Here is a 25,703-nt window from a genome sequence, read left to right as displayed (position 1 = left end):
TAAATCACAGAATCACAGAACATTCGGGGTTGGAAGGGACCTCTGTGGGTCATCTAGTCCAACCCTCCTGCCGAAGCAGGGTCACCTACAGCAGGCTGCATGGGACCTTGTCCAGGCGGGGCCTGAATATCTCCAGAGAAGGAGACTCCGCAACCTCCCTGGGCAGCCTGTTCCAGAGCTCCGTCACCCTCAGCATGAAGAAGTTCTTAAAGTTGTTTAAGTTTAATGAAAAGTAATCATGAAGAAAGAATAGTTGATTGGTCATTGGTATTTTCTAGATTATGTCCACATTTGGTACTTTTTTCAAGTGGGGAGCAGGTGGTTTGCTTTTTCTACAGTTCATGCCTCTGCAACAGAGGCAGAGGTACAGCTAAATCCTAGCAAAAAGTGCTATATTGTGCTTAGAAGAAAAGTGCAACATAAGGCATATGTACAATGAAGTTAAAATGATAAAAAGGATTTTTGTATAATAGGATTAAGACATAAAAAGGGCTGCTATGTGAATTTCCTTTCAGAAAATCTTGACCCTAGAGCTTTGTATATCTCTAAACAGGAGCATAATGGAAGCGTTACAGGTGCTGATTTAAAAGTATTGCCAGATGAACAACATAAAGCTGTTTCAGTGTACCTCAAGTAAGGTGATAAAGCTCGATCACCTCTTCCCCCATCATATGCTTCAAGCTCTCAATCATGCATTGATAACTGCTAGAAAACGTGCATCGAAAGACCTGTTTGGATGTCTGGAACATATTTAGGCCCCAGTTTGGCAGAGTATTTAAAGATATGCATGGCTTTTATACCCTTGAGTACTCTCCTACTAAAACTTGTTCTTAAATATTCTTACTGATTCGGAGGCATCGCCAGGAAGCTCGTCTCAGGGATTTCAGTATCAAAACAAAGTTACATTTGATTTTTGCTGTTGGTCAGAAAACATCAATTTACCTTTAGTCACATGGAGTTTTTTTCTGCTTTTTGTATCTGCTTTTTCTTACCAACACAACCCTCCCCACCAAGTTCTGTTTTGTTTGTAATTAAGTATTCTGTTTAAACCAAAGTCAAGTTGTTCAAGCTGGGCAGCTGTGAGAAAATCTAAGGAAATAAGAATTAGTCTGTGCTCCTCTTCACTGAATACTGCAGTGTTGTGAAATTAAAAGTTGCAGATTCACTTTTCTCCCCTGTCTGGAATATCTAGTTATTTTATTTTTATGTATTATTTATCTGGCATGAATGTGCAAAGAGTAGGCACTATATCATGCTTTTGTACGTATCTGAACTTCATTAGTTCAAAGATAAGAAAAAGTGAAGTAGGTTACCTGCTGTATTCTTTTCACAATTTAGCCATCTAAACAATAAATACACAGTAAATGTTATAAATAATTGTAGCGATATAGAAAAGCTTCAAATTCAGAAAGGCCTCCTCCAAAAAAGCTAAAGAAATCTATCTAATATGGATAAATGTGACAGAATAATAGTTATAAAACAAGTACCTCTAAGTTTCATAAGATGAAAAGGAAATTTCTGGTTAGCTCACTGAAATCAAAATAGTAAGATGCTGAGCATACAAAATTAATAGTAATTCAGTGCAGAATGGTATCTGGCAGGTGACTGTAAAAACTATGTAAAATGAAGTTAAAGCTTTATGAGTATAATGCTCTTTCTAAGATGTTTCATTTCTTATAATTTACAAGAAGAAAAAAAGGAAATACAAACTCTTTTCTAAAAAAAATGTGGAGGTTTCTTATATGAAATGTGTATGCTACATAAAAGAGTAGTTATATTACCAGTTTTGGAGGTTTCTTATATGAAATGTGTGTGCTAGATAAAAGAGTAGTTATATTACCAGTTTTGGTAATGATTACCGAAATAATTTGAAATTTAAGAATAGGTCAGATTTTGCATTAGCATGTTTGTGGTTTAAGTAAAGAAAGGAAGTTGATTGTGTTCTGCGTATTCTTAAAGATGTAGATAACTGTTTTCAAGTCTAAAAGAGGATATATTATCTGGCCATGGGCCACAATGCTATATAGTAATTATAGTGTTCTCAGTTAAAAAAAACCAGAAAAGCTAGATGCTGATCTGGAAGGAGTTTTGAGGAAGTTAGGAACAGTTATGCTAAGCAACGGATGTGTGGCCATAGGCTGTTTCTTAGTAAAGATTAATCCTGGAGCCATTCATCGAGATTATTACCATCGAGCATGTACAAAATCCTGTGCCTGTCCAGGGCACCAGACTGCATTATTAGAGCCAACATTTTCTGGCTTGACATGGACTGGAACAGAGGAAGAGGGCAGTGGAAAAAGGTTCATTAACAACAGCATCCTTTCTGCAAGCTGAAACACATACAGAGATTCCAGTTTCCAGGTGTGTTAGAAATTTCCTATGAAAACAAGAAAAAGACCTACATTTTTGTTTGTTTGTTTTTAATACATCCTATATATACAAGGCTAGAGATGTATTTAAAGCTAAATGTTTGAGTTTTTTTCTTCTGGCATTAACTTGCAGAGAAAACTCATCGTAAGTAAAATATCACCAATAGGCAAAATTTTGGCGTGTTTCCAACTACTCACCTCAAAAAAGAACCCTGAGCTTAATCATAAGGACAAAATTTGTCATTATTGTTTTGTTTTTGTTGGAGAACAGCGTTTTCCACCACTGAAATCCCTTCAAGGACTGCATTTGCCACTGTCTTAGCTTACTGCTAATCTGGATAGCTTAAAAATGAATAAAACTGAAAATGAAAAGGACTTTTCTGAATCATCAATCTTAAAACAGATCACGTAGTTAGATAGCTTATTCCATAAATAATCTAAAATATTACCGTAGGAAGAGCTGTGGTTTTGTTTTTCCAGTTTAAAAATATGATTAGCTAAACACAGAAAAGCACTGCTCTTGTAATTACATCCTGGTGGGGTTTTTTTTTTTCTGATTGAATATTAAGGGCCTATATTGCTGTATTTTTGAACACAGCTGAATGTTTCAGACAAAATACTGTTGGCTTGTTTTCTTACAGTCAGAAATATTGGTACAAAGTTGTACTGAATTAGCAAGGGATTAGGCAGGAATAGTAATGCAACAGCATCCTCAGATGAAACATGGTGCTGGCTGGCTGAAGTGAAAGCAGTTATAAACAAAACCTTCCCTCTGCCTTCAGCCTCAGACAGGGTGGATCTTGCCGTGGGCAGAGAAACTTTGACTGGACTTCTGGATTCCTGGATTAGACGGAATACACGCAGTCACTGCTGAATGCCCAGAAAAACCTTGTTTCCAGCATCTCTGAGGCTTGTTGATGTGTCTGCTCCCTGTTCTGCTCTGGCATCTCCCCATCCCGCGTATCGAGGTTTTCATCTCCTAGTAAGAATTTACAAGAAATGACAACATAAAATATTTACTACAACAGTAGAAACTAAAGACCAGTATGCAGCTGCATAGCCTTACATTGCTTCAGTGCTTCATGGAGTGCTAATGATACTATTCTTTCCCTGGTTTATTCTTAAACATTGTAACTGGATTTTGGGTTACAGCCATCTATCAAAATTACAACGACATTCTGTTCTGATGTAGCAAATGTTAGGCTGTTGACTTCCCAAGAATTTTGTCCATGTACATCAGCAGGCTGTATAATCTAGCACTCATTAATAGCCACCGCATGGGTCTGTACCTTTTACAAGCGGATTTGATTGCACAGGATTAACTGTAGAAGAATTTTACATTCTTGCTACTGTAGTTTTCTTCCAGGCATAACTCGACCAAGATGTTATCTTTCTAAGTTTTCCATTATGTATTAAACTCTTGTACTTTTTTGGTATTTGTTAATTTAGTCCTTCTTCCATGTCTGTAATAAGCAAAACATCTGTTTCTTCTTGTTCAATCAAAGTGCCTACCTCGAGAGTCCTACTTTTAAAATAATGTCATTTCAATAGAAATCCTAGATAGGGATAATACATTTAATTAACATATTTAATTTGCATATGAAACCAGCTTTTCCAGAACTCAGCAGGGAATTTGTGGTGGCAGCAGTATGTGTTCTTTTTTTTCTCAACTTGTATACAAGAAAGTTACAGTAAGGAAAAAAGAATGCAAATAAATATATAATCAGCTCACATGACAGAGACTAAAGTGCAATGAGGAATCATCCTTGTGCATTTGGGATGTTGTCCGTTATAAACTTTCCAGCTGAAAATTCTTTGAATAGAAAGAGCTATATTCTGCTCTCGAGTCTTGGTTTACAGAAAGTTCTCAGGTAAACTTAACTTTTTTTAAGTCCAAGTAGAAATAATTCCTTAATATACATGATGCATGCAATAAAATATTACAGTAAAAGTAGGTTGTGCAACTGTAGAAACTTATCCCCTATGGGAGAATATACCATGTATCCCAGTAACAACTGAAGTCCTGGAACAGAGCGTTAAGATAGGAGGGTTGACACCAACTACTGCCTCTAAACCACATGTAAATCAAAAGCAGAAAAAATCAGTGGTGGAGATAAAAGGTGCTCTTAGTTACACTGCCGGGGAGCACAGTTCTGTGAAGACAACAGCGAGTGCTTGCTGAGCGCTAGCGAGCAGTCCTCGTCAGCATTCACAGCTACACGCCATGGAAAAATGTAGCGGTAAGACGTTTTCTAAGCAAATGTAAAACTGCACTTCAATTTTTGTGGCAACTTTGGAGCTAGAACAGTTCTTACTGTTACACTGTAAAGCTCCATCAGGACAGTCCGTACATGTAGCGAAGAAGAAGACAGCCTTAACTCGCCATCATTTTGTGGTCGGTGCAGTGAAGAGTCCATAAAGCAGGTGGTGGGATCTTTCAGGAACTGATGAAACAATGCAAGCTTGTAGGGGCAAATATATGTGTATTAATATAAATTTATATTAATATAAATATAAACACAGGCAAAATACCAGTGCTTCTCCAGTCATGCCTCTAGCAAGAACCTTACAGGCAGCAATGTGTCCCCCTTGGTGTATTTTGCCCGAATCTGCGCACACACACACACACAGAATGCATGGAAATAGTTTTTGCGGGTAACCTGCAGCTCTCCCCGTGCTCAGATCCACCTTCCCTCCCCTGCCTCTTGCCTGGAGGGGTTGCGAGGTTCCGTTTTTCGGCTCCTCTCCGCCGGCTCCCGCCGGCCGCAGCTCCCTCCGGAGACCTCCCGGGGCTCCCGTCCCTGGGGCGGGGGGCGGCTGGAGCCCCCTCCGCCTCCTCCCGCTCTCCCCTCGGGACTCGCAGGGCCGCTCCTCGCGGTTTTTCCCTCAGCCCTCGCCGCCGGGCAGCGCTCGGCCCTGTCTCGGCGGGGCTGTCCCCGGGGCGGGCTGCGGGGCTGGGCCGGGCCCGGCGGTGGGGCCGCTGCAGCCGGCTGGGACCGGCCCGGCCTCGCCTCCTCTCACAGAGACCGCGGAGGCAGCGGAGCCCTCATGCCGGCACCGGGGCAGCTGCACCAGGTAAAGTTTTCTGTGTGTGTTAATACCGAATTGTGTTTAAATCGGCTAGAAGGTTTTGTCAGTTTGGTGAACGATCTCAAAACAACATATCAAAGCACGAACAGCAGTGGCCTTGGAAGTTACTGCTGCGAAGATTTGAAGAGAGACGTTTGCCGTGTAAATATATCAGAAGAGAGAAAGCCGGTGATGTCTCGGATGCTCCTGAGAGGCGGGCAGGTTTGGAAGACCCCCCTGTAGTCATTTCTCTGGTCACAGCCTGTCCGGGTGCAGAAGCTTACCTTCTGACGTGATATGAACGGCGGTGCAGGGCAGCCTGGCGCTTTCTCGCCTGATGTCGCGTTGTTTCTTGGTGTCTGTGATGTCCCCCTTCCCAGGGAGTGCCTTAGACGTCCCTCCCTCTGGACTCGCAGACGCGCAGCCCATTCCCATGCCGCTGTTCTCATCCCTCCTGTGTTAACAGCCAAGTTTGGCTGTTGTCCACAAGTCTCTAATCGTTGTTCCTCAGTTTAAGACGATACTGAATACCTCGGTAAAAACTGCCTTAGATTTTTTTAATGGTGGGTCATGTCGAGATGGAAAGTTGCAATTTTAATTGTGTTCTGATAAACTTCACTTGTAGAAATGCATACCGTAACAATTTTGGTTTGGAACTCTGTAAGAAGGTGTGTCTGCTTCTCCTTTCTGAGTTTATTATCAGTAGAAAATTTATCTGCGTTGTAATTCTGTGTTTTTCAGTTTCTTCATTGTCAAATGTGATCAAAATGAAAAAGGAGCTCACAAACAGAAAACTTTTCTCGTGTGTGGTATATCAGGCCTTTCATCTATTCTTACACTACATTGAACCAGTTTTGGTAGAAACATTTCTTACTGGTAGATTTTTTTTAAGAGGCTTCTGCCACTTTTATTCACACTGATGAATATTCTAAGAATATTCCAAGGCAGAACATTCCATGTTATTTCAGGACTTGATCTTGTATCTTAAACACATGCAAGCAGTGGGGAAAAAAATGTTCATAGATGTCTGGGCATATCTCTTTGCCATGAATAGTATTCTTTGTTCACAGAAGATAACATTCTTTTCAATATTTGGGAAGTTTATCTTCCATTGTACTTCGACTGATACTGTGCATCCCCCTTAATTTTAGAAACAGCTTATTGAATTGCGGTTTGTTTTGGCAAATGACATTTTGCTAAGGTCACTTAGCCCCTGTATTTAGGTGGAGAAAATGTCACTTGTAAGAGGTGCTGTAATTTGGAATTTACTTTCATTAGAGTGTTTGCTACTTAACTTGCTGACCCAAAGTAACCTGCCTGCACGGTAATGATCAGTACAAACTAGTACTCTTTCGCTGTTCTTCAATGGCAGCTTAACATGTCAGGCAAACTGGCTTCCTGCCAGCTGCTGGAGACAATGTCAGAAGTATATAAATTCAGGTTTTTAAATGATTTGACGGAATGAACGGGTCCATCTGCTTCACTGCTGTCAGTACTGGGAGGATGGTGCTCCCCTAACATTGAGGGTTTTGGCAGGCATTTGCTGATTTTGCAGAGCCTCTGTGATAATGTCTTCATCTTCTGTGACTAACCCCACATCCCAATGACAGGATTAGCTGTGAACTCACCTGCCACGTGAGCCTTTCCCCCTCCTGTATTTCTCTTCTGCTTCTCTTGGAAATACCTAGCTTTTGATAAAGGCAGCAATTGTGAGCATAATGTGCTCTTTGGGTTTGTTACTCACTGTAGCTAAATGGATTAATCAATATATTTTTCTCTTGAACCTGATCATAGGAACAATAGAGAGAGAGTCTTTATTAGGAAAAAGTAGAATATGGCCTTTTGATGGGAGAGGTGAGTGATAACATCTGTAATTAAAACAATTATACCTTACAGCATGAACACTTCGGTAGGTCCAAGGCTAGTATTTATGATATAATGTTATTATTTTTGGTAATAGTTACTTTAATATCAATGCCTTGTTGTTGCACTAAAATGATTTCATTTTTGCAATAGCCTTCATTAAACCTTACGTAATGAGCCTGGGAGAGACACACACAAAACACTTAAAGACAATAAATATTTGACTAAGTAAAATGTTGCAATGTTTTCTGTTCTTCCTAGGCTCTGGTCTCAATGACGGGCAGTGGCATGAAGTCCGATTCCTAGCTAAGGAGAATTTTGCGGTCCTCACCATTGATGGCGATGAAGCTTCAGCTGTTCGAACAAACAGCCCTCTGCAAGTTAAAACTGGAGAGAAATATTTCTTTGGAGGTAAAAAAAATATCAAAACAAATACCTGCTAAAAGTGCTGTTGTCTTTTAATCCACGTTATGGGTGAAATGGAGCTCAGGATGTAATTCATTCATATAGATCTTAAGATGACTAAAATGGCTAGATGCTGCTCATCAAAAAGTAGGATGCTAAACCTAATTTCACTTCTGAGAGTCTTTTTACAACTCCTCATCCTTGCAAAAGAAACCCTGAGAAGTTCTGTACAAGAGCCAATCTAACTTGGAATGATTTCCTAGATCTTCTCGGAATGTTTCAGAGACAATTCTCTGAAATGGGAACCTTCCATTAGTAGTTTAATTAAATGGCACTGAGAAGAGAGATAAACTTATATTTTCAAATTTGGAATCCTGAAGACAAAAAAATATCATTGTTCAAGGTAGGCCTTAAACTTTTGCTGATTTTTTTATAAAAGCTGTCGTGATTGTGGGGTAATTAAGAAGCTTTCATGAGTTGAAGCCTTAGATTGTTCAGTATTTCTGTCTATTGACAGACAATGTACTAAAAAGAGTTATTGCAAATTGTGGCTTGATTATATATTCCTCTTACTCTCCTATGTTAACATTTATGAAAATCAAAAAAGGCCATCAAAACTCATGGAATTTTTGAATACATATTTAAATTTCTATATTAAAAAGCCTATTTAGCATGCCAAAAATATTTTTGATACACTACTATTTTACAGGGGAAGGTCATTAAGGGTTTTTTAACTCAAGTGTAAATATTATTTTTAATACTGCTAGCCAGGCTATTTTAAAAACATCCAATTCAGCAGTGACCTGCAGTCTTTGTTCAAGCAGAATTCTCAGCAAGCTCAAATATTAAGATCAAAAAAGAGTTGTAAGCTGTACTTTTGAAGTGTGCCACATGTGGGGTTGCATATGAAAGCTTCAGCCAGAGAGCACAAATTTTTAAACTAGAATTTAGCAGTGTTTAAAACTAATCTCTTTTCAAGCTTACAACGTGCATAGCTAATCAAAATAAAATACAACTGCGATGCTATAAATAGTCATAGCATTACCTAAGTGATAGAAAGTTTGGTGGCATATGAAATACCCTAAGCAGAAAGGGAAAAATTCCTTTCGAGGTTATTCTCATTTCATTATCTCCTATCAGTGGAATCATTAAAAATACATATGGAAATTAGTGTTTAAATAATGTTACAAAACTAATATATAGTTAATTAAAAATACATTCTAATCCTGCAGATCCTGATGACACACTTCCAGGAAACATAGTGGCAATGATGATATCAGCGTAAGACAAATATTACCAAATTGAAGTTGATCTGTCACAAGAGTTAAACTTCCTGTTGCTGCAACATGGGTCTTTTCCAATATCCTTAATTCAGCTAGTATCCTAAACAGTTGTTTTAGCATATTGCCTCAGAGAAGAGGTCTAACATAGCCAGTTGCCACATGCTAAAGCCTGAAGATTATTTTGTTGTCGAAACATACTACTTTCAGTTTGTCAGAACAGTCTGAGACATTCTCATTAAATGGAGTTATTAAGCACACGCAGGGGAAAATGAAAAGAAATGCCATACATTAATAGATCCAGTGTTAAATTCTGTTAATTTTCAGAATTTAAACCCCCGGACCTTTATTACATTTCTGGAGAGAGACTGATTTCTTCTGAAATGTCTTTTACCCCTGACTCTTTTGTTGTGAGGGATAGATTTTCTAGTTTCTCCAGGTAGTTTTTGTACCCTTTCTCAGTCAAAATACAGGTTGATTTGTTGTCATTTCAGTTGGATTCTGAAAACTGCTTTAATTCTAATTGTGGACCTGTACTTGGTAATTCCAGCATCCTTCCATAAAAAAACTGTGCATGTAGATATTGTTCTAGTGGGATGTGAAAGTCAGTCATGAATTCCCTGAAGTGTCATTCCCACATCTGTTCACCCAGATACATGGTCCCTTTGCATAAACTATGGGGTTTTTTTTTTTCCTTACTGTCTTTTAATCTAAGTGGTATTCTAAAGGTATATCAAAAGAATAGCAGTGTCCTAACATTCATGTCCAGCTTTATTTCAAAAGAAGAAGTCTGCATTTACAACTCTGTGCTTTTGCATTTTAACTGTCTCGAGCTGTGAATCTGAGGAAGCTTTATGTTTGACTTGAATCTGAGGAACTCATTTATTATTTATTACTCCCCCATGAATATTGCTATGTAGATGTTAGTTATTTTGCTATATATATCTGTTAATTAGCGATTGCTTGCAACTTAAAGCCAGTCATTTGGATGCATATTAGAAACCTAATCTTTGTACTCACAATCTGCATTTTATAAGGCAAAGTTATTTGTGTTCTATTCCCCCTATATGGATGTGTTTCTCCTTATTTTTCTTTATAAGCACTCGAAGTTCTGGCTGTTAACAAAAAATATTTGCAAGAGGAGGATGTAGACAGGCGAATGGTGGGGAACTTCAAGCATTTGAGCCGCTTGGTAATTGTCATCAAAGAAGATATTTTCATGAGTTTCATTAGGTGTAAGTTCAGATAAGAAAGTGTCAGATACTTTTTTCTGCAAATACGCATAATTGGTTAGGAAAGGGACAACTGCTTCTTGAACTCAGATGATACTATGCTTGTTTTTTTGCAGACTGCTAGATGGCTAGCAGAAAGAATTATCAGTTCTTTGGTGATGATACATTTTCAATATGGAAAGGAATCCAGTAGATTTCTTTGCTAGAGATCTGAATACAGTAGTTACAGGTATTTTGACTGTTAAACCTTTGTATTATTAAAATTCAAACATACATCACAGATGCAGAAGTTAAACAAGGACTTTTAAAGATAGTAATGTTATGGTATTCATCCCATCCCACTGCTATATTTCTTGGCCTTACAAAATACTGAGAATGCTCGGTCCATTGAATTTGTGTTCAGAGAGCTTGTACAGCATTTCTAGAAGGCCCTGAACACGTATACTCTTTCGTGTTTCATCTTTGAAAGAGGTACCGCATGTATACAAATGTTTTGTTCTACTAACTTTCCATGATCACAGGAGAAGTGTCTCTCTTTACATTCTGGTCTCCTGGTGTCAGTATAGCAAATATATACTATAAGCAATGGTGTTGCCTTTGCTGAAGAAAGGATTTAAAGGCTGAATTTCCACACTGCGGTGCAATATTTTCTCAAAAATATATTGGAGAATTTAAAGAGAAAAGTAATTACGATAAAATGGGTACTGCCGCAAAGTAGTAAAGCAGACACTAGATAGACCTTTTCTGTGAATATAACTACAGCTTTTGCTGTAAGAGAAGTACCACAATGTTTGAATGTGAATTTTGGAGACAATGTCAATTTTTCTGAAAAATTATCATTTTCATATATTGTCATAACTTTGCACTGGCAGTATCCCATAATATTAGTTTCATAGTAAAGTAGACAGTCAACCTATCAAAAATGGATTAAAGATTGAGTGGGCAAGGAGAACATTACTATGCCAAGTGTAATGATAAAACATTCCAGACAAATCAGAAATATTAAGCTGACTTTTACATGGATGGGTTTGCAGTGATGTCTCAAAAAGTCCTTAATTTTACTCACAGTATTGTGTTAAGGACTTACTTGATTATGACGCAGTCCAATAAAACTACATAAATAGTAGGGGGAATGCAGAGACACAAGACGGTTGTGCATTTACTCCTGGCGTTAGAAATTTTGGCACAGGCAGGAACAAGCCTGTGAGTCGGAGTGCTCTCTCCCTCTGTGCATGCAAATGGGTACAGTAAGGGCCAGATGAACAGTGTGTAGGCACTGAAGGCATTAACAAAATAATAGCTCATTTGTACACCAAGTGGTATACTGGGACTGATGTGGCAGCCTCCAGCTACCGTTGTGAGAAAGTTGGCCTTTTTGAGAAACCAGACCTGACACTCTCTCAGGTTGCCACGAAACTGGTTCCTAAATGCGTTCCGGTTATTGTTTAGTTTATTCATTCATTTGAATAGAAATGCTTGTGATTGACCACCAAACCCAGATTTTTACAACATGAACAGCAATATTTGAATAAAGGAGGTGTGGAAATCAAAATCTTTTGTGACTTCTGCCCATAGAACTAACTTTTCAGTTTTGAAAAATCTTAAGTAAATAAGAGTAAATCATGAAAGAATTCTTTATTTCTCTGTCTGATAATAAATCATGTTCAGTACTGCTGTAGTCTTCCCCCCCCCCCCCCCCCCCCCCCCGCCTTGTGCCTCGCCTGTGCTGTTTCCCATCACTGCTAAGATCCCCCCAAGGGACAGGCAGCAGTGGTGTTTTATTCAAGGCTAAGAGTTAGAGGAAGCTGTGCTAAAGATCAGGCATTTCTGTAGATTGTGTGAATGTGTGCTGGTGTGTGTGGGAGGGTGGGTGCTAATTGCTTGGTACCCATCTGTAGAACTATTCTCTCCCTGCTGGTTTTATTTTCCTTCTCTTTCTAGTCTTGAATTTGGGTTTTCTGAGAGAATTGGACTTCTTTCCCTGCTAAGCTCTAGAGAATGATGTTTCTTTGTTATTTCCAATTATCTGCATAAAACAAAAAACCAGAACAGAGAAGGTGAATTGCAGAGTGAAAATGAGTCCATTAACCTCATTTGCACTGTTGGAGATAAGGGACTTTTGTAAGGTGTCTTAAGCTTGCACCAAACTGCCCGATAGCTGCCTAGTGCCCAGAGGAAATACTTGATTAGAGGCGCAAGTTTGACTTCTTTCTGTTTTACAGCGTTTCTTTTTAATTGTATCTATTTTCCCTCTCCTTTTCACTGGCTTAAGGATGGGAGAGTTTTTAGGATGAGTGATAAATCTTCACTGAGAACAAAGTTATGCAGTGAACCTCTGTCAATCCACTGTGTGCTGCCTTTTCTGATGAGCAAAGCTAAATGGGCTATGCAAGAAGTTTCCTATGGAACGCCAGTTTATGGCGTATAGAAAGTCCTTCCTTTCTGTATGACTGTACAAAACACACTCTGTATGGAGTCTTGTTCCTGGAGTAGAATTGTTTCTGAGAGTTGTGTTGGTCTAAAATCCCATAGAATTAGAGGTGGTGGAAGGAGGAGGGAGGAGGGGAGTCAAGTGAAAGAGAAAACATACCTTCCTTTGTTTTACATTCTGCGTGTGAATCTTCCTTTCCTGAAACCTATCATCTATAACAGAAGCCTTTGGGTGGTGTGCCTACATTTTTTATCAAGTTATCCGTTGTTATCATTGTGCTAATTGGTCATTAACAGCTGTTATAGTCATGGTCAGACTTCCTAGGTAATGTCACTGGGATTTCAAAAGCACTCAGACTGTCATAATCGTAATTACTATCAGATAGAAGCGGGGCATGGGGTTTTTTTGTAGCTCAAATTCAAACGTGTTCAGCGAAATGGAAGCTGACTTATTAGATGTTAAGTGGCAAATGGACAGGACCCAACCAATGGCAAGTCAGGTTATCTGTTACCTAATGAAGGAATCTAAAGTCCCTGCTGGCGTCATTTTCTCAAGCCTGCAGCTTTGCGCATCTCAGTAAGTAACAATGATGTTGGGTTGCACTTGCCTTTCTGCATGTTGATCAGATTTTCAGTATCTCAGGGCTTCAGTTTTGGTGGTCAATTGTTTCTTTTGCATGTATGACCACGAGACAGGATGGTCAGATTTGCATTTCTTGTGGAAAGGATGCTTTAAGCTGGATTTGAAATCTTTCTCCTTATGGTCGTAGCTCTACTGTAAGCTCAAATACAAATCCATGAGGAGAACACAAAGCAAATTCAAGATAACTCAGAGTATAATGTGATTTTGTGTATCTTCAGCACTTATCTTCAGGAATCCTCCCAGGTCAGTCCTACAAAATAATGATAAACACGAGAAATAGAAATAGGAGAATTGGAATGGGTTCTATTTTTTAGCAGCCATTGTGCTTTGGCTTGCTAAATCCAGAATGGTTATAATTCAACAGATGGGCCAAGAATACAGATGTGCAGATTGTATAAACCTGAGCAAAAGCAAGGAAGTGGTTTTGTAGTAAGTAAAAAAAAAAAACCACCCCCACCCCCCCAAAAGGCAGGCAATTACACCTCAGCCTCTGTCCACTATTTAATACCATTCAAATTCTTTATTATCTCAACTGCTCTTTTTTCCACTTGGAACAATGAAAGACTGCTGAATTCACACTACTTTTATACAACTGATAGAACTGAGGGGAATCGATCAACATTGCCCATTAACTCTTTGAGTTTTATGCTTTTTTAATAATGCTTAAAGTTTTGTTTATTTCTTTCAGACAATTTGAATGTTAGACAAAGGAGACCAAATAATGGTGATTAATTTTCAGTAATGTCAGTAGTATCGTTAGTGATGTTATAATATGCCAGTCCACCAACATGTTGTATACAACAGTAAAAGCAGAAATTCTGGAGGTAGATTGATCTCCCAAAGAAAAATGAGCTCAGGCAGAAAGCTGATACTTTGTGCAAGTGGATGATAATGTGAGTTTAGAAATGTATATATGGAGCATGAGTCTTGCTGGAATAACTTCAGCTTTTGAGTAAAGGCCTATTAGAGATGAGAAATGTCTGCCCACTGAAAAATGAATGAATGAAGTTTTGAGATGTGCTCTCCTTGTTACACAACATAAATCTCTTGCTAAGCTGAAGATGTTAGCCACAGAGTATATATCTGGAAGTTTCTAAAAAAATTGAAGGTACTGAATCTCTTTTGCTTAATTTTCTTTCAAGCACTAAAGCAAATTTCTGTGTGCAGAGAATGACAAATTTTTCGATACATTTTCTTTTTTCTTATTTGCACATAAAACCAAAAAAGACCAAAGAATGAGGAAGAATGTGTAGCACCGAGTAAATCTGCATGGGAAGGAGTAAACTGACCTAAAGGAACTCTGTTGTCTCTAATTCTGTTTGTATATGGTTTATTTCTTTTTTCACTAAATGTGGTAGTCATATTGTTGCCTGAATCTCAGTCAGAAGCAAATTGTGTCAAGTCTCTCAATATTACAGAAAATTAAATTAAAAATTTAATTAAAAAAATTTAATAATGCCCTGTAAGGTATTGACTCCGAAGTGAAGGGACGAGGGCTTTGTAAAAATTAGTAACGCTTCTTCTGAAAGAGAAACTTTTGGAGAAGGAAATGTCTGGTGAAGACCCAGAAGAGAGCTGCTGGAGACACACTCAAAAGTAGCAATTATATCTATGTGCTGTATGTCCTATATGTCCCTCTCGCAGATGCTTTAGTAGGTCAAGCTGCAAGGTCTTTGGTACCAGTAGCTGAAAAAACTGCTGGCAGGAGGAGAAGGGCAAGTGTTTCAACAACCAGGAATGCTGGGAGGAGGAATGTTAACCAGTATTAAGCATTAAACAGTACTAATTAGGGCTGTATCGTTTTAGAACATTGAAAATAATGTAGTCTCTTGATGGCATTAGGAATCACAAATATGTTTGTGTGAATGTGTTGAATTATGTTATGAAAAATAAACACGCTTACCAGATGAGCGAAAACAGTCATACTCCTAAGTAGTGGAGAATGGGAATTCATACTGGAATAGCACTTCTACCAGCTTAACCTCTTTTTCCAAGGGTATCCTGCTCTGCTTGTAGGTGTATGAATGTGCTTGTTATCCATTGCCACAATTCAACACACCTACAGAACAAAAAAGAAGAAAAGTTAAATTCTTGATGCCACCTATAGGCTATATAGTTTTGTGTTTTGGGGGGTGACTTAATGGTGCTTCTCACTGGATTTTCCATTGGTGTTAAAATGTCTGTGATTTTCCTCTTTGAAGTAATAGGACCTACCTCAGCCTCCCCTATTCCTCCCACTCCCTCTAAATGTGAGCTGAATTTTCAATTGCATTTCAATGTTTTAAGCATGTAAATAAGCATCTATTAATTAGATTACTATCACTAATTAGAACTATTGAACACTAAGCAGGAAGATGCCTGCTTGCTATTGATTCTGGTGGTAGTCCGTCAACTGACTATCGTGTTTTGGAAAATTTACCTATCTGTATAGCTGTAAACATTAAGAACTTTGGGAATCTGGTTTCATGCATAAATGCGTACCAGGAGAAAAAAAAAAAAACAACAGGATATATTCCAGCACTTACCAAAATACAGTGTTTGTGAAAGTGGGAGATAGAGCAAAAATATAGTTATTCAGATAAGAGGCCTGCCTGACTCATATGGTCTGAACTGCGAATGGTTCGCAGTGGTGATTGCAAACACTGGCTCATGTATGGAACCTAACTCGAGCTCCAATTAAATTTATAATTACTGTCTGCTGCTTCTACTACATAAGCAAAATGTAGGTAGCTGTTTGTGTCTGAGGCAGGCTCTCAATTAAATCCTTGCATGCCTACAGTCCTAGGTTGTTATTATCACCTTTCACTGAAGACAACAAATCCCATCGTATAAAAGTGGCGGTCTAGGGCTCTAACAGGAACTCTTTATTAGTGATGCTTTTGTAAATCATGAAGTAGATTTTAAGGGCTTACATCTGTCCGAAGAAAGAACTTTATTGAATCTCACAGCCAGTGGCTTAGAGCTGATTTGTCTGCATAAATTGGCAAAACTGAACTGTGAAGCTGAAACAGAATGTTTAAAGCCTTGTTTTTCTCTTATCAGCAAAGCACTGAACTTACCTGTTTAAACACTTTGCAGTTGGAAGTAGCAAGTTGGAGATGCACAGATCTCCAGGGTGGACTGCTGATGGCAGCGGGCTTGTTGCCCAGTTTAAGGGCATTAAATTACCTTGTCAGTGTCAAAGTATGTCTGCTCTAAGTTTAATATGGAGTGGACAAGATTTGGTGATATTGATGATCTCTTTAGGAGGGAATTGATAGTTAACCAGCAAACTGCTAGACCATTTTGGGTTATTGAATCCTCAGCTTTTTCACTGGATGGCCACAATCCTTTTTTTTTTTTTTTCGTAAGACAGAGCAATATATCTGAGATTGGACGTTTAGCATAAATACTAACCGTAGAGCTGTTCAAAAGTCCTGTGTTTGTGAATGAACAGAAGAAATAGGACACTTTTAAGGGATGATGGTCACTGTCAAGTTTATATTGTAAACTGGAGAAAAGTGAAAATAGATCTGTTGCCATGGCAATAACAGATACTCTTAGCCCCTTTTAGTTTATCGTCTGTGATACCAAGTGTGTGCGTAACTTGAATGATCCTGAGAAGTGATTTTACAGACTTTATGCTTCTGGACTGAGACCTGCATGCATATCGTTTGATCTTGTCCAGCAAATCCAACTGAGATTAGACACTGTGACTAGTAATACACAATGACTGAAAATCCTTCCGTAAGCAAATTTATCAATAAGAACAAGCCAAATAGTGTTGTAGAATAGCAGTGTGTGTGACGTTTATGTGTTTTTTAGGAAGAATCTTGCTTTGATCTATAACAACAAAAATACTCTCTAGATGGCACTAAGGATATTTCGTCATGAATCTTCTCCCAAGTACGAGGCCTCAAAAAGAAGCACTCTTTAATGATGCTTGAAAATGCTTCATCTGCTTCTTGCACTTACTTCATTTTCATCAATCTTACTGACCAGGATTCCCAAAACACTTTCTGTACTAGCTTGTCATTTTTTTAATCATCTTTTTATTCCAACAGATTCATGTTAATTTTTTGAAGACTAATTCTTATATTTGATTCTGTAAGTTGGAAGCTTTCTGTGGAGGTTTAGAATAAATAATTTTTTTAATTAATTAGGCCTATTGTAGTGTCACTGGCATCATAACCAAACAATGGAATTTTGAAAAGAGATGTTCAGATCCCCTGTTCCCATGATTTTCATTCATAGGAACAGGTTGCCCAAAGTCTGACAACAGAGTTTTTTTTGAAACTCTGTTGTACTTACTGTTTTTGCAATTTGTGTTCTCCATAGACTTGATAAGAGCTTTTCCTTGTAGTATTTTGCTTGACTACACTCTCAATACTGCCTTTTATTGAGAACTTAGCTAAAGGAGAAGAGAAAACATGAGTGGGAGGGAGAGTTTGCCATCTTTTATTATTTGAATGTGTTAAAGATCATGATGTGAGTAAACAGTGCTCATGCTGTTTGTGACTCACAGTTATTCCGTAGATAGATGATGAAAAATCTTGAGATAGCACAAAGAGATGGAATGCTTCATATCTTGATGAATGTTGAAGAAAGGTCACTGAGGAATTATACAACTGAAATAACAGGTGAATCTTAAATCTTTGTGAGAATGGTAGGGCTCTTTTTGTCAGTTATATATTCCTATTTCATTTTTAAACATTTTATTGTATTTATGATTTCAACAAAAGTCAAATAGGACAGGTCTTTACAAATGCACTGAGTGATCTTTTCAGGAATCCTACAAATACTAGCAACAAGGTTGTAATCATATCTCATGCTAGGGGCCAGAAATGTAAAAACATCTCTGCATCATATCCACCTGTCATTTGCTAAGTGGAATTCTCATTTGGGTTGATGGCTATATTTTGCTGCATAAAAATAGTGGTTCATGTTTCTGCTTTTGAAATGTGTCATGAACCACTGGGATGGGTCTACAAAATGACACAGCCACTTGTGCATACATGCATACACGTTAATAATGAGTTCAACAGAACTAGTTTAATTTTATCAGGAGGCCTAAACCCTTTCTCCTTGTGCTTCAACATTTTGGTGCTCAAACAAAGATGCAAACTCCGTAGCTGGTGCAGTCTCCCTGTAGAAGCAATTTGTGAATGTCATACAGGCATGTGAAATTTGAAGCTTTTCATTGCTGTCTCTGTTCCATGCTTGGAACTGTAATAGGTAGGTAATTACATTAGAACGACATTATGCCCTGTGCAAGGTCTTTTTAGCTTTCCATTGAAGCCTTGCAGAGTTATGTTCAGGCGCTGTATCTGACACCTGTCACAAAAAAAAATTGACTTGATTTGCATACCTACTTTGTATAATTAATATTCTGACACCTGAATTGACCTTGTAATTTAAAATTGATAAAGACGGATTCTCAAAAAATCACATTTGATTAGGAGAGTAAAAAAGTACTGCAACCAAGGATCTCCGTGGCAATTTTGCAGTAAAATTTTCATTAACTGCATTGAGGAAATTTACCATAATTTTAATATCTTTTGGAAGTGTTGTATGCATTATAATATTGCTATTAGAAATGTACTCGCAGTTACTGTGGAGTCCAATGTATTCTTAGTACATCATTAGAGCTAAGCAACTATCCTAGTCTTTACATTTTACCCTTTATATTTGTTCCTCCAACCTATAACAAATGCGTAAAGCACTCTGCTTGGCTTTCAGTGCTAACTCAGATTTTACTGTGCTAAAAAAAAAATCATCTTTTCAACAGGTGATACCAACACTCAGGGTAATCTTAAGGAAATTTGTTTCTATCCAACATTTTCTTAAAGTTTGGAGTATGACATGCAGAATGTTTTTCCTTAACCATCATTTTTCATGAAACTGCTGCAAAACTAGTCTCATTTACGCGGCTCACTCCATTTTCTGCTTTGCTACTTTGAGAAAATGCAAGGGCAGGAAGAATCTGATTATTAGTTTCAGAAACAGCCTTAGAGTTTAGTGCTCTACGGATCACAATGACTGTAACTCACTTTTCTAATCCTATTGATCTGCAGTTTCATTAACTTTCAACATCTCAGAAGCTTGCAAACTGTATGTAAGATGTTCTTGCTTAGTGAAATAAATAGCAGTATTTTGCCTATTTCATACCCAAGACTCTTTTGAAAAATACTTCGCTTGTAATGAAAGTAAAAGGGGAATTTAAAAATAGAATTTACAAAGTGCATGGATCATTTAAAAGCAAATTAGAAATTCAATGATTATATGTGTAGGGTTTACAATAAATATATATATTGAACAAAAAAAACACTAGTAGAAATGTATAAAACAGTTTTTTAAAAGATATCTGCGTGTATCCCATTCCCTTTTCTGCCTCATATTGTCAGGCCCACCACGTAACAAGCTGAGGTGAATGCTTTAATCGGCATGAACCTTATAATCGTATTTTGGGTTTGTGCTTCAGTCAAAACTTTTGTGCTTCATTTAATGCACCCTGCTATTCTGTAATGTGTGATGTTATAGTGAAGCACTATTTATCATTTATAAATTGTTAAATTTCATCACTGAAATTCAAATTTCCTAAAATTCTTCTTTAACATAGTGGAATAATTTTATATTTATCATCTCTGGTGACTAATTGTCATTTTTGTCTTAGTTCATAATGAGTGTGTATTTGACTTTTTCAATAACTTGTTTTCTAATGTAAATTAAAGATTGCAAGATTAAGGTGGATTTCCCTTTTATCCTCCTAAAAGTCTACCGTGGGGGAAATAAAGCTTGCGATTTGGAGAGGGTTCAACACATTCCAGCATGTCTGTATGCGACTCTTAGCAAGCCATTTAATATCTGCTTTTCAGTTCAACTACCTATAAAATGAGATGACAAGTACTAATTTGGGGGTGACTAAAAATGGCTGTGGAAGACTTTACATTTGGTTCTATTTGCAATGCTTTTGTATTAATTTTCCTTTAATATTGAAGTCCTAGGTTTTTTATTACTAGAAATAATTATAAAAAGCTCATTTTAAGCCCCAATGACTGCATATTTACTGAAAGTGGTTTATGTTCATTTGTCAGTTTTGAAATTTGAGCTGTTGTAAAAGCAGTACTGCATGAAAAAAGGAAGAGTTTTATGAACAAATGCGCTGTTTGAAATAGAAGTTGTTTGTTACATGTATAAAGGCATTTAAAGTTGTTTGTCCCCATTTTGGAATGTTTATATATTTTCCAGACATCATGAATTGCAAATTGTGTATACATATTATATGGTATAAAAATATCATCATGTGATTTCCGGTTTGTGGTACATTAGTTAGCTACATAGGTGACCAAATCAGATAACAGGGACAGTACTATGTGACTTACGGACAAAACCAAAACAGAATGAACTTTTAATTGCCAATATAACTTCAGTTTGGAAATGGAAAACAAATTACTTGTTTACTCACTGATGAAATAATTTCCTATAATAAATAAGTTCAAGAATTTTTTCATCTCCTTTATGAACTGTTTGCTGACTACTTTTCCTCAGGAAAACATTTGTTTCATATGTGTCTACTGATAAATTACTTAGGGTTCCACTTTGATAAATTACAATCAGAGAGACTTATTGCAAGACTTCTTTAAAGGGTATTTGTGAGTCAGTTTAGATTTATAAGAGAATGACACAATGCAAATAAAATTTTCAGTTATTGATGCTAGTGTTATTACAAATTAATCATCTTATGCATGAGGGATAAAGATGGCACATCCAGGAATATGCTTTGAAGATGCACTGAAATGAATACACTTGAAAGAGTAATGCAACCGAATCCTCCTGCTTATTAATATATTTTTTGACAAGCAGTTAATTTACAGATACTATAAAAAGAGATTTGTATTAATAAAATACGTAGTAATGTAAAAATGGTACTGTGTTCAAGAATGGAATTATTTTAGATAAACAAAATATCATGACTTTTTGTTTTGCTAATAGACAAGAACAACGTCTTCTTAAACTTAGAGAAGGCTAATTTTTTAACTCAAGAAGAATAAAATAATAGCTATTTTATAATTTCCTGAGAGTTTCTTCTGTCTCCTAAATCACAGTTGTATAGAAAAGGAGGAAAAGGAATATGCTTCAGTATTTCTGACTCATTATTTCACAACCTATAAAGACAAAGTATACTGTAAGAAAAACAAAACCTGTATTTCTTCTCAGAGTTTTTGTATCATGGAGTTACATATTTGCATATCTCAAAGTCTTATTTGCAAATTGATAACTGGCATGAAAGACTTCAAATATGCTGTATTGTGGATATCAAATAGTAATGAAACAGATTTAACCACAGAGGTGGTGAAGGGATGCACCCTTGTTTCACAGCTAGGGTTTGTGATGTACTCATGCTGCCAAATTTCAAAGAATCATTGCTGAAATATAAGTGCCAAAGATAGATGATGAAGTAATATTTAGGGGAAGAAAATAAGTATGTCATACTTATAATAGGACTTTGAATTATGTGAAAACTCACAATCTTAAAATATTCACTCTTGCGGTGTGATACAAATGACATTTAATTAAGCTGCTTAAAGCATTACTGAAAGGTGCTTAGCTCCATGATCAGAACACTATATAGATTACAAAACCGAACAAATGCTGTAGAAATCAGTAATTTTTTTTAATGTATTGTTTTACCAGGTCCATTAATCAGTATAAGCAAATTCTGTGTTTACAGGAACAGTGGGATTGAGGGGATACACACTACTTACTGTCCTCTAACTTCAGGTTAATGCCAAGACTATATTTTGTAAGAGGTTTTGATTAGAGGGCCAGATTGTATTTATTTTTCTATTCCTTACTATGTATTTACATACATTTTTTATAAATATAAGTTACCTTTTGTGGGAGTTGACAGCTGAAGGATAAAAATTGTTCTGATTCTTAAGCAGTTTGTATTTCAGTCTGTCTTGGAAGCTGAAGGAGAACTGATGCAAAACAACTTGTGGCGTATGAAGGATGTTGAACTTTGCAGATGCTAGTACCATTGCTCTGTGCACATGAAAAATATAGATGGACAAAGGAGAGGTTAACCAAGTAATTTTTGGGGTGTAGACAAGATAATCTAAGGCTATAAGTAGCCAGTTGTTCATAATTTCCAGTGAAATCACGGCTAATGTCCAGGGTACGTACCTTCAGGACTTTGCTTTCTGACTTTGTGGCCACGCTGCTGTCTCTATTCACTTCTACAGGAGGTATAGAACCAAAAGCTGGTTAAGGGGCACTGAAACAGTAAGTGTCCCAGAACCAACGCATCTTGTGGGTTTGTCCTGGAGGCAGTTCCTTTACAGAGTTCTTACTCCTCAATGCTCTTTGACTTAAAACTAACAAAAAATGTCTTGCAGTTTTTAAGAGTACAAATGTAATCAGTCTTCATTTCTTTTGGATTTTTTTTTTTTTATTTAACTGGTTATTATTCAGACTATATTATAGAGAGCTGATTATGGTGCCATGCACTTAGTCATTTGTCAGTGGAAGGACTCCTTTTCCAAGCAATTCAGACATCTTGTACCCACTTAAATCCAAGTCTGGACAATGTGAGCTGGATAATGGGTGCTTATAAACCTGCATCTTGTAGTTTCTTCCCCTTCATTGTCTGGGTTAATCTGATTCTAGAAACACATTCATTTCTGAAAGAACTGAAATGCATTTCTGACAGTGTGTGATTCTGTGATTCTGTCTCTACACATTTATCATGCTTTTTTACTTAGGGTTGATTATGAGGCCCTGAATTCTTCCTGCTCTTGCATGAGGCAGCATTCTTCCTACTGTTCTCCCTCTTACTTTTCTTCCCTCCCCCTGATTTTTGACTCCACCCTCCTCCCCTCTTTCCCAGCGCACTGCCCAGTATCTCTCAATCAAGGTGAAGAGATGAATGACTTCTATTGCAAGAAGAGAGCATGAAGCCTGAGTACAGTGCACTCTAATTTGTCTTCTGTCTGAATGTAAAGCAGGCTCTATCACCCAGGCTGCCAGGCAAGATTGAGGGATGGTAGCTCTGATAGGTTTATCATGTGTTCTCATCTCTGAGAAAGCTAAATGAAAACATAAAGTTCCCAGGCATTGGTTGGGTACATACTGATAGCATATTACTGCTGGCACTAAAATTTAGATCCACACTGAACTGTCAGCATCTTTTTCTTTTAAAAGGGACAGGATGTTTGTCCTTATAATGACGAAGACAGCAATTTCAAGGAAGCTGTCATATGTCAATACAAATTAGGTTTAAAATGTAAAATATATTACTGAACAATTCTTTGGTTTTTGGATGAAGGCCAAAAGCTTCACTGTCAGGTAAGCATACCCCATGCATACACTGCCTCACTGAGTTTTGAAATGACACTTTGGTGTATGGTGTGGAAGGACTGATGGTAATGATGGCCCAGAATTAAAAGTTTGCACATTTTCATGACAATCAGAGAAGACTGGAGGAGAATGCACCTGCAAGACAGAAAAAAAATAAAAGAAAAGAGGTAGATGAGGAAGTGTAACAAATCACTGCAAACACAGTCTTATCACCAAACTTCCTAAATTAACTTCTTTCATCTCTCTTGGTTTTTTTCTCCCTCATTGTTTCCTTTAACATGTATTTTTTTGTTTCATTTGACTCCGTGTCCTTCTCTCTCTGTGTTTGTGTAGAAATACTTTTCAATCCAGGCTGATTTATTTAGTCCTCCTGAAAAGAATGTGCTATAGCTCCACTTAGGAAAAATCTCTAAAAGATTTAACTCCAGCTGACCACTTTGGCACTAGCAGAGTTTTTACTAACTTCGCTATAGTGATAAATCTTCTGGAAAACTGTATTGGAAAACATAGGTACTGCTTAGAACTTACTGGAGTTGTTTCTCTCTGTGTCTTGTTTTTATTTTACTTCAAAACAAATGGACCAACACTGATGAATCATAAAATGGCTAATTACACTATTTAACGGCTGAATTACACCTATGGTAGGGGCTATTTCCCTAGTGAATGCTAGACCGTTCTTACTACCTCAGAAATAATTTCTGTGTTGTACCATCACATGCCATCTAAGAAGTCCTTTAACATTAAGGCAGATACAGGCTGAGCAATTAGAATAAGAAGAGAGCTACAGATTTTGCAGATAGGAAGAATGCTTTCTGTGTAGAAAGCAGTCTTTTGTTGAGGGGTAATCTTAATGAATTTAAATATCGTTTTTGCAATTCCTTTGTTTTCCTTAGTTTAAAATGTAGCCAGCTTTTCTGTCCAGTATGTCCCTACCAGGAGTCCACAGTGATCTGGCAAAAAGAAATGCAAATGCCAACAAAAGGTCAAGTGTAAGGATGACACTTCCCAGAGGTGAGGATAAAAAATACATTAGGTTGATATTTTTGGATTTACAAGAGTGCCGTCGAAGGAGGTACGAAACAGTCTGTGCTGTGCTTATGCCTTAATCCAGAACATTGCTGTTTTTAAACTTTTATAATTTTCCCCTCCATGTCTTAGGAGCACATATTTCCTAGTATACGTACTCTATAGATTACTAAGATAGCCAGTAAATTACTATTAAACTTTAGGAGGTGTTCCCTTCTTGTGTAAACCGTCTGTAGATAAATTGCTGAAAATTTCACATTAAGGATCGTATTAGATCAATGTCAGAATGACAGCAGAACAGTGCAGTTACCCTCTTTCTGAGTGTATACCTCCACGTATCCACTTTCATAGTTTTATTTTTACTGCAAAAGAGAGTTGGAGAGCATGACTCTCTAATTCCTAGCTTGGCTACAGTACTCTGTAGCAGATCTGATAGAATTTGGGTTCCTGGAGCTTTCTCTTTGGAGTGTAAGGCTAGTGGGTCTTAAAATGACACTATTTGTTTTTTCAGTGAAAGGAATGATTCTGGATAAAAAGAAGGACTTTAAAAGAAAACAAACCAAACAAGGTACATGGATGTATCTCTACCAATGTCGTGCTGCTCTGTTTACCTAAACTCACATCCCCACAGAGATGCAGCCTTCCCTCAGGGTGGAGGGAACTGCCTCTGTTTTCAGAGATCTATCCCATTTCATCCCGCCAGTAGTTTTGTTTGTTTGCCTGTGTTCATGGGCTTTTCATCTTCTGTGCAAAAGTTATTTTAAAGGTTGACTGGACAGAAGGCAAAATCATCAAAGCTAATATTTCTGGTATTGCTCCTAAACAATTCTCAAATGTTTGGTGAGAAGAAGCTTTTGCTATTTTATTTTTTCTTGTCTTTTCCCCAGACAGCTTTCTCTTGCATTAACCCTTGCACTTCAGCAGTTCATACTATTCTCAGTAATCAGACAAATAACACCATTTTTATTATTGCAGAGCTGCTCTAAATCTGTCATCCTGCTGTAATAGCCCTGAGACATGTAAGTGTAGGTCCATGGAAATCCGTAGA

The 25,703-nt window shown here is 37.4% G+C and overlaps 1 protein-coding gene across 1 annotated transcript in view; it reads left to right on the top strand.

The window, feature by feature from the left end:
• The window catches only part of CNTNAP2 (contactin associated protein 2), a 1,116,355-nt gene that overhangs the window by 606,251 nt on the left and 484,401 nt on the right, over positions 1-25,703 (top strand). Inside the window, exon 9 of the mRNA XM_075418555.1 lies at positions 7,563-7,712. Coding sequence (XP_075274670.1) covers positions 7,563-7,712 — 150 coding nt within the window. The remainder of the gene's footprint in view (positions 1-7,562; positions 7,713-25,703) is intronic.

This window comes from Opisthocomus hoazin, chromosome 4, assembly GCF_030867145.1.
Source record: "Opisthocomus hoazin isolate bOpiHoa1 chromosome 4, bOpiHoa1.hap1, whole genome shotgun sequence".
NCBI lineage: Eukaryota > Metazoa > Chordata > Aves > Opisthocomiformes > Opisthocomidae > Opisthocomus > Opisthocomus hoazin.
The sequence above is the reverse complement of the archived record's forward strand: the minus strand, read 5'-3'. Positions and strand labels throughout refer to the sequence as shown.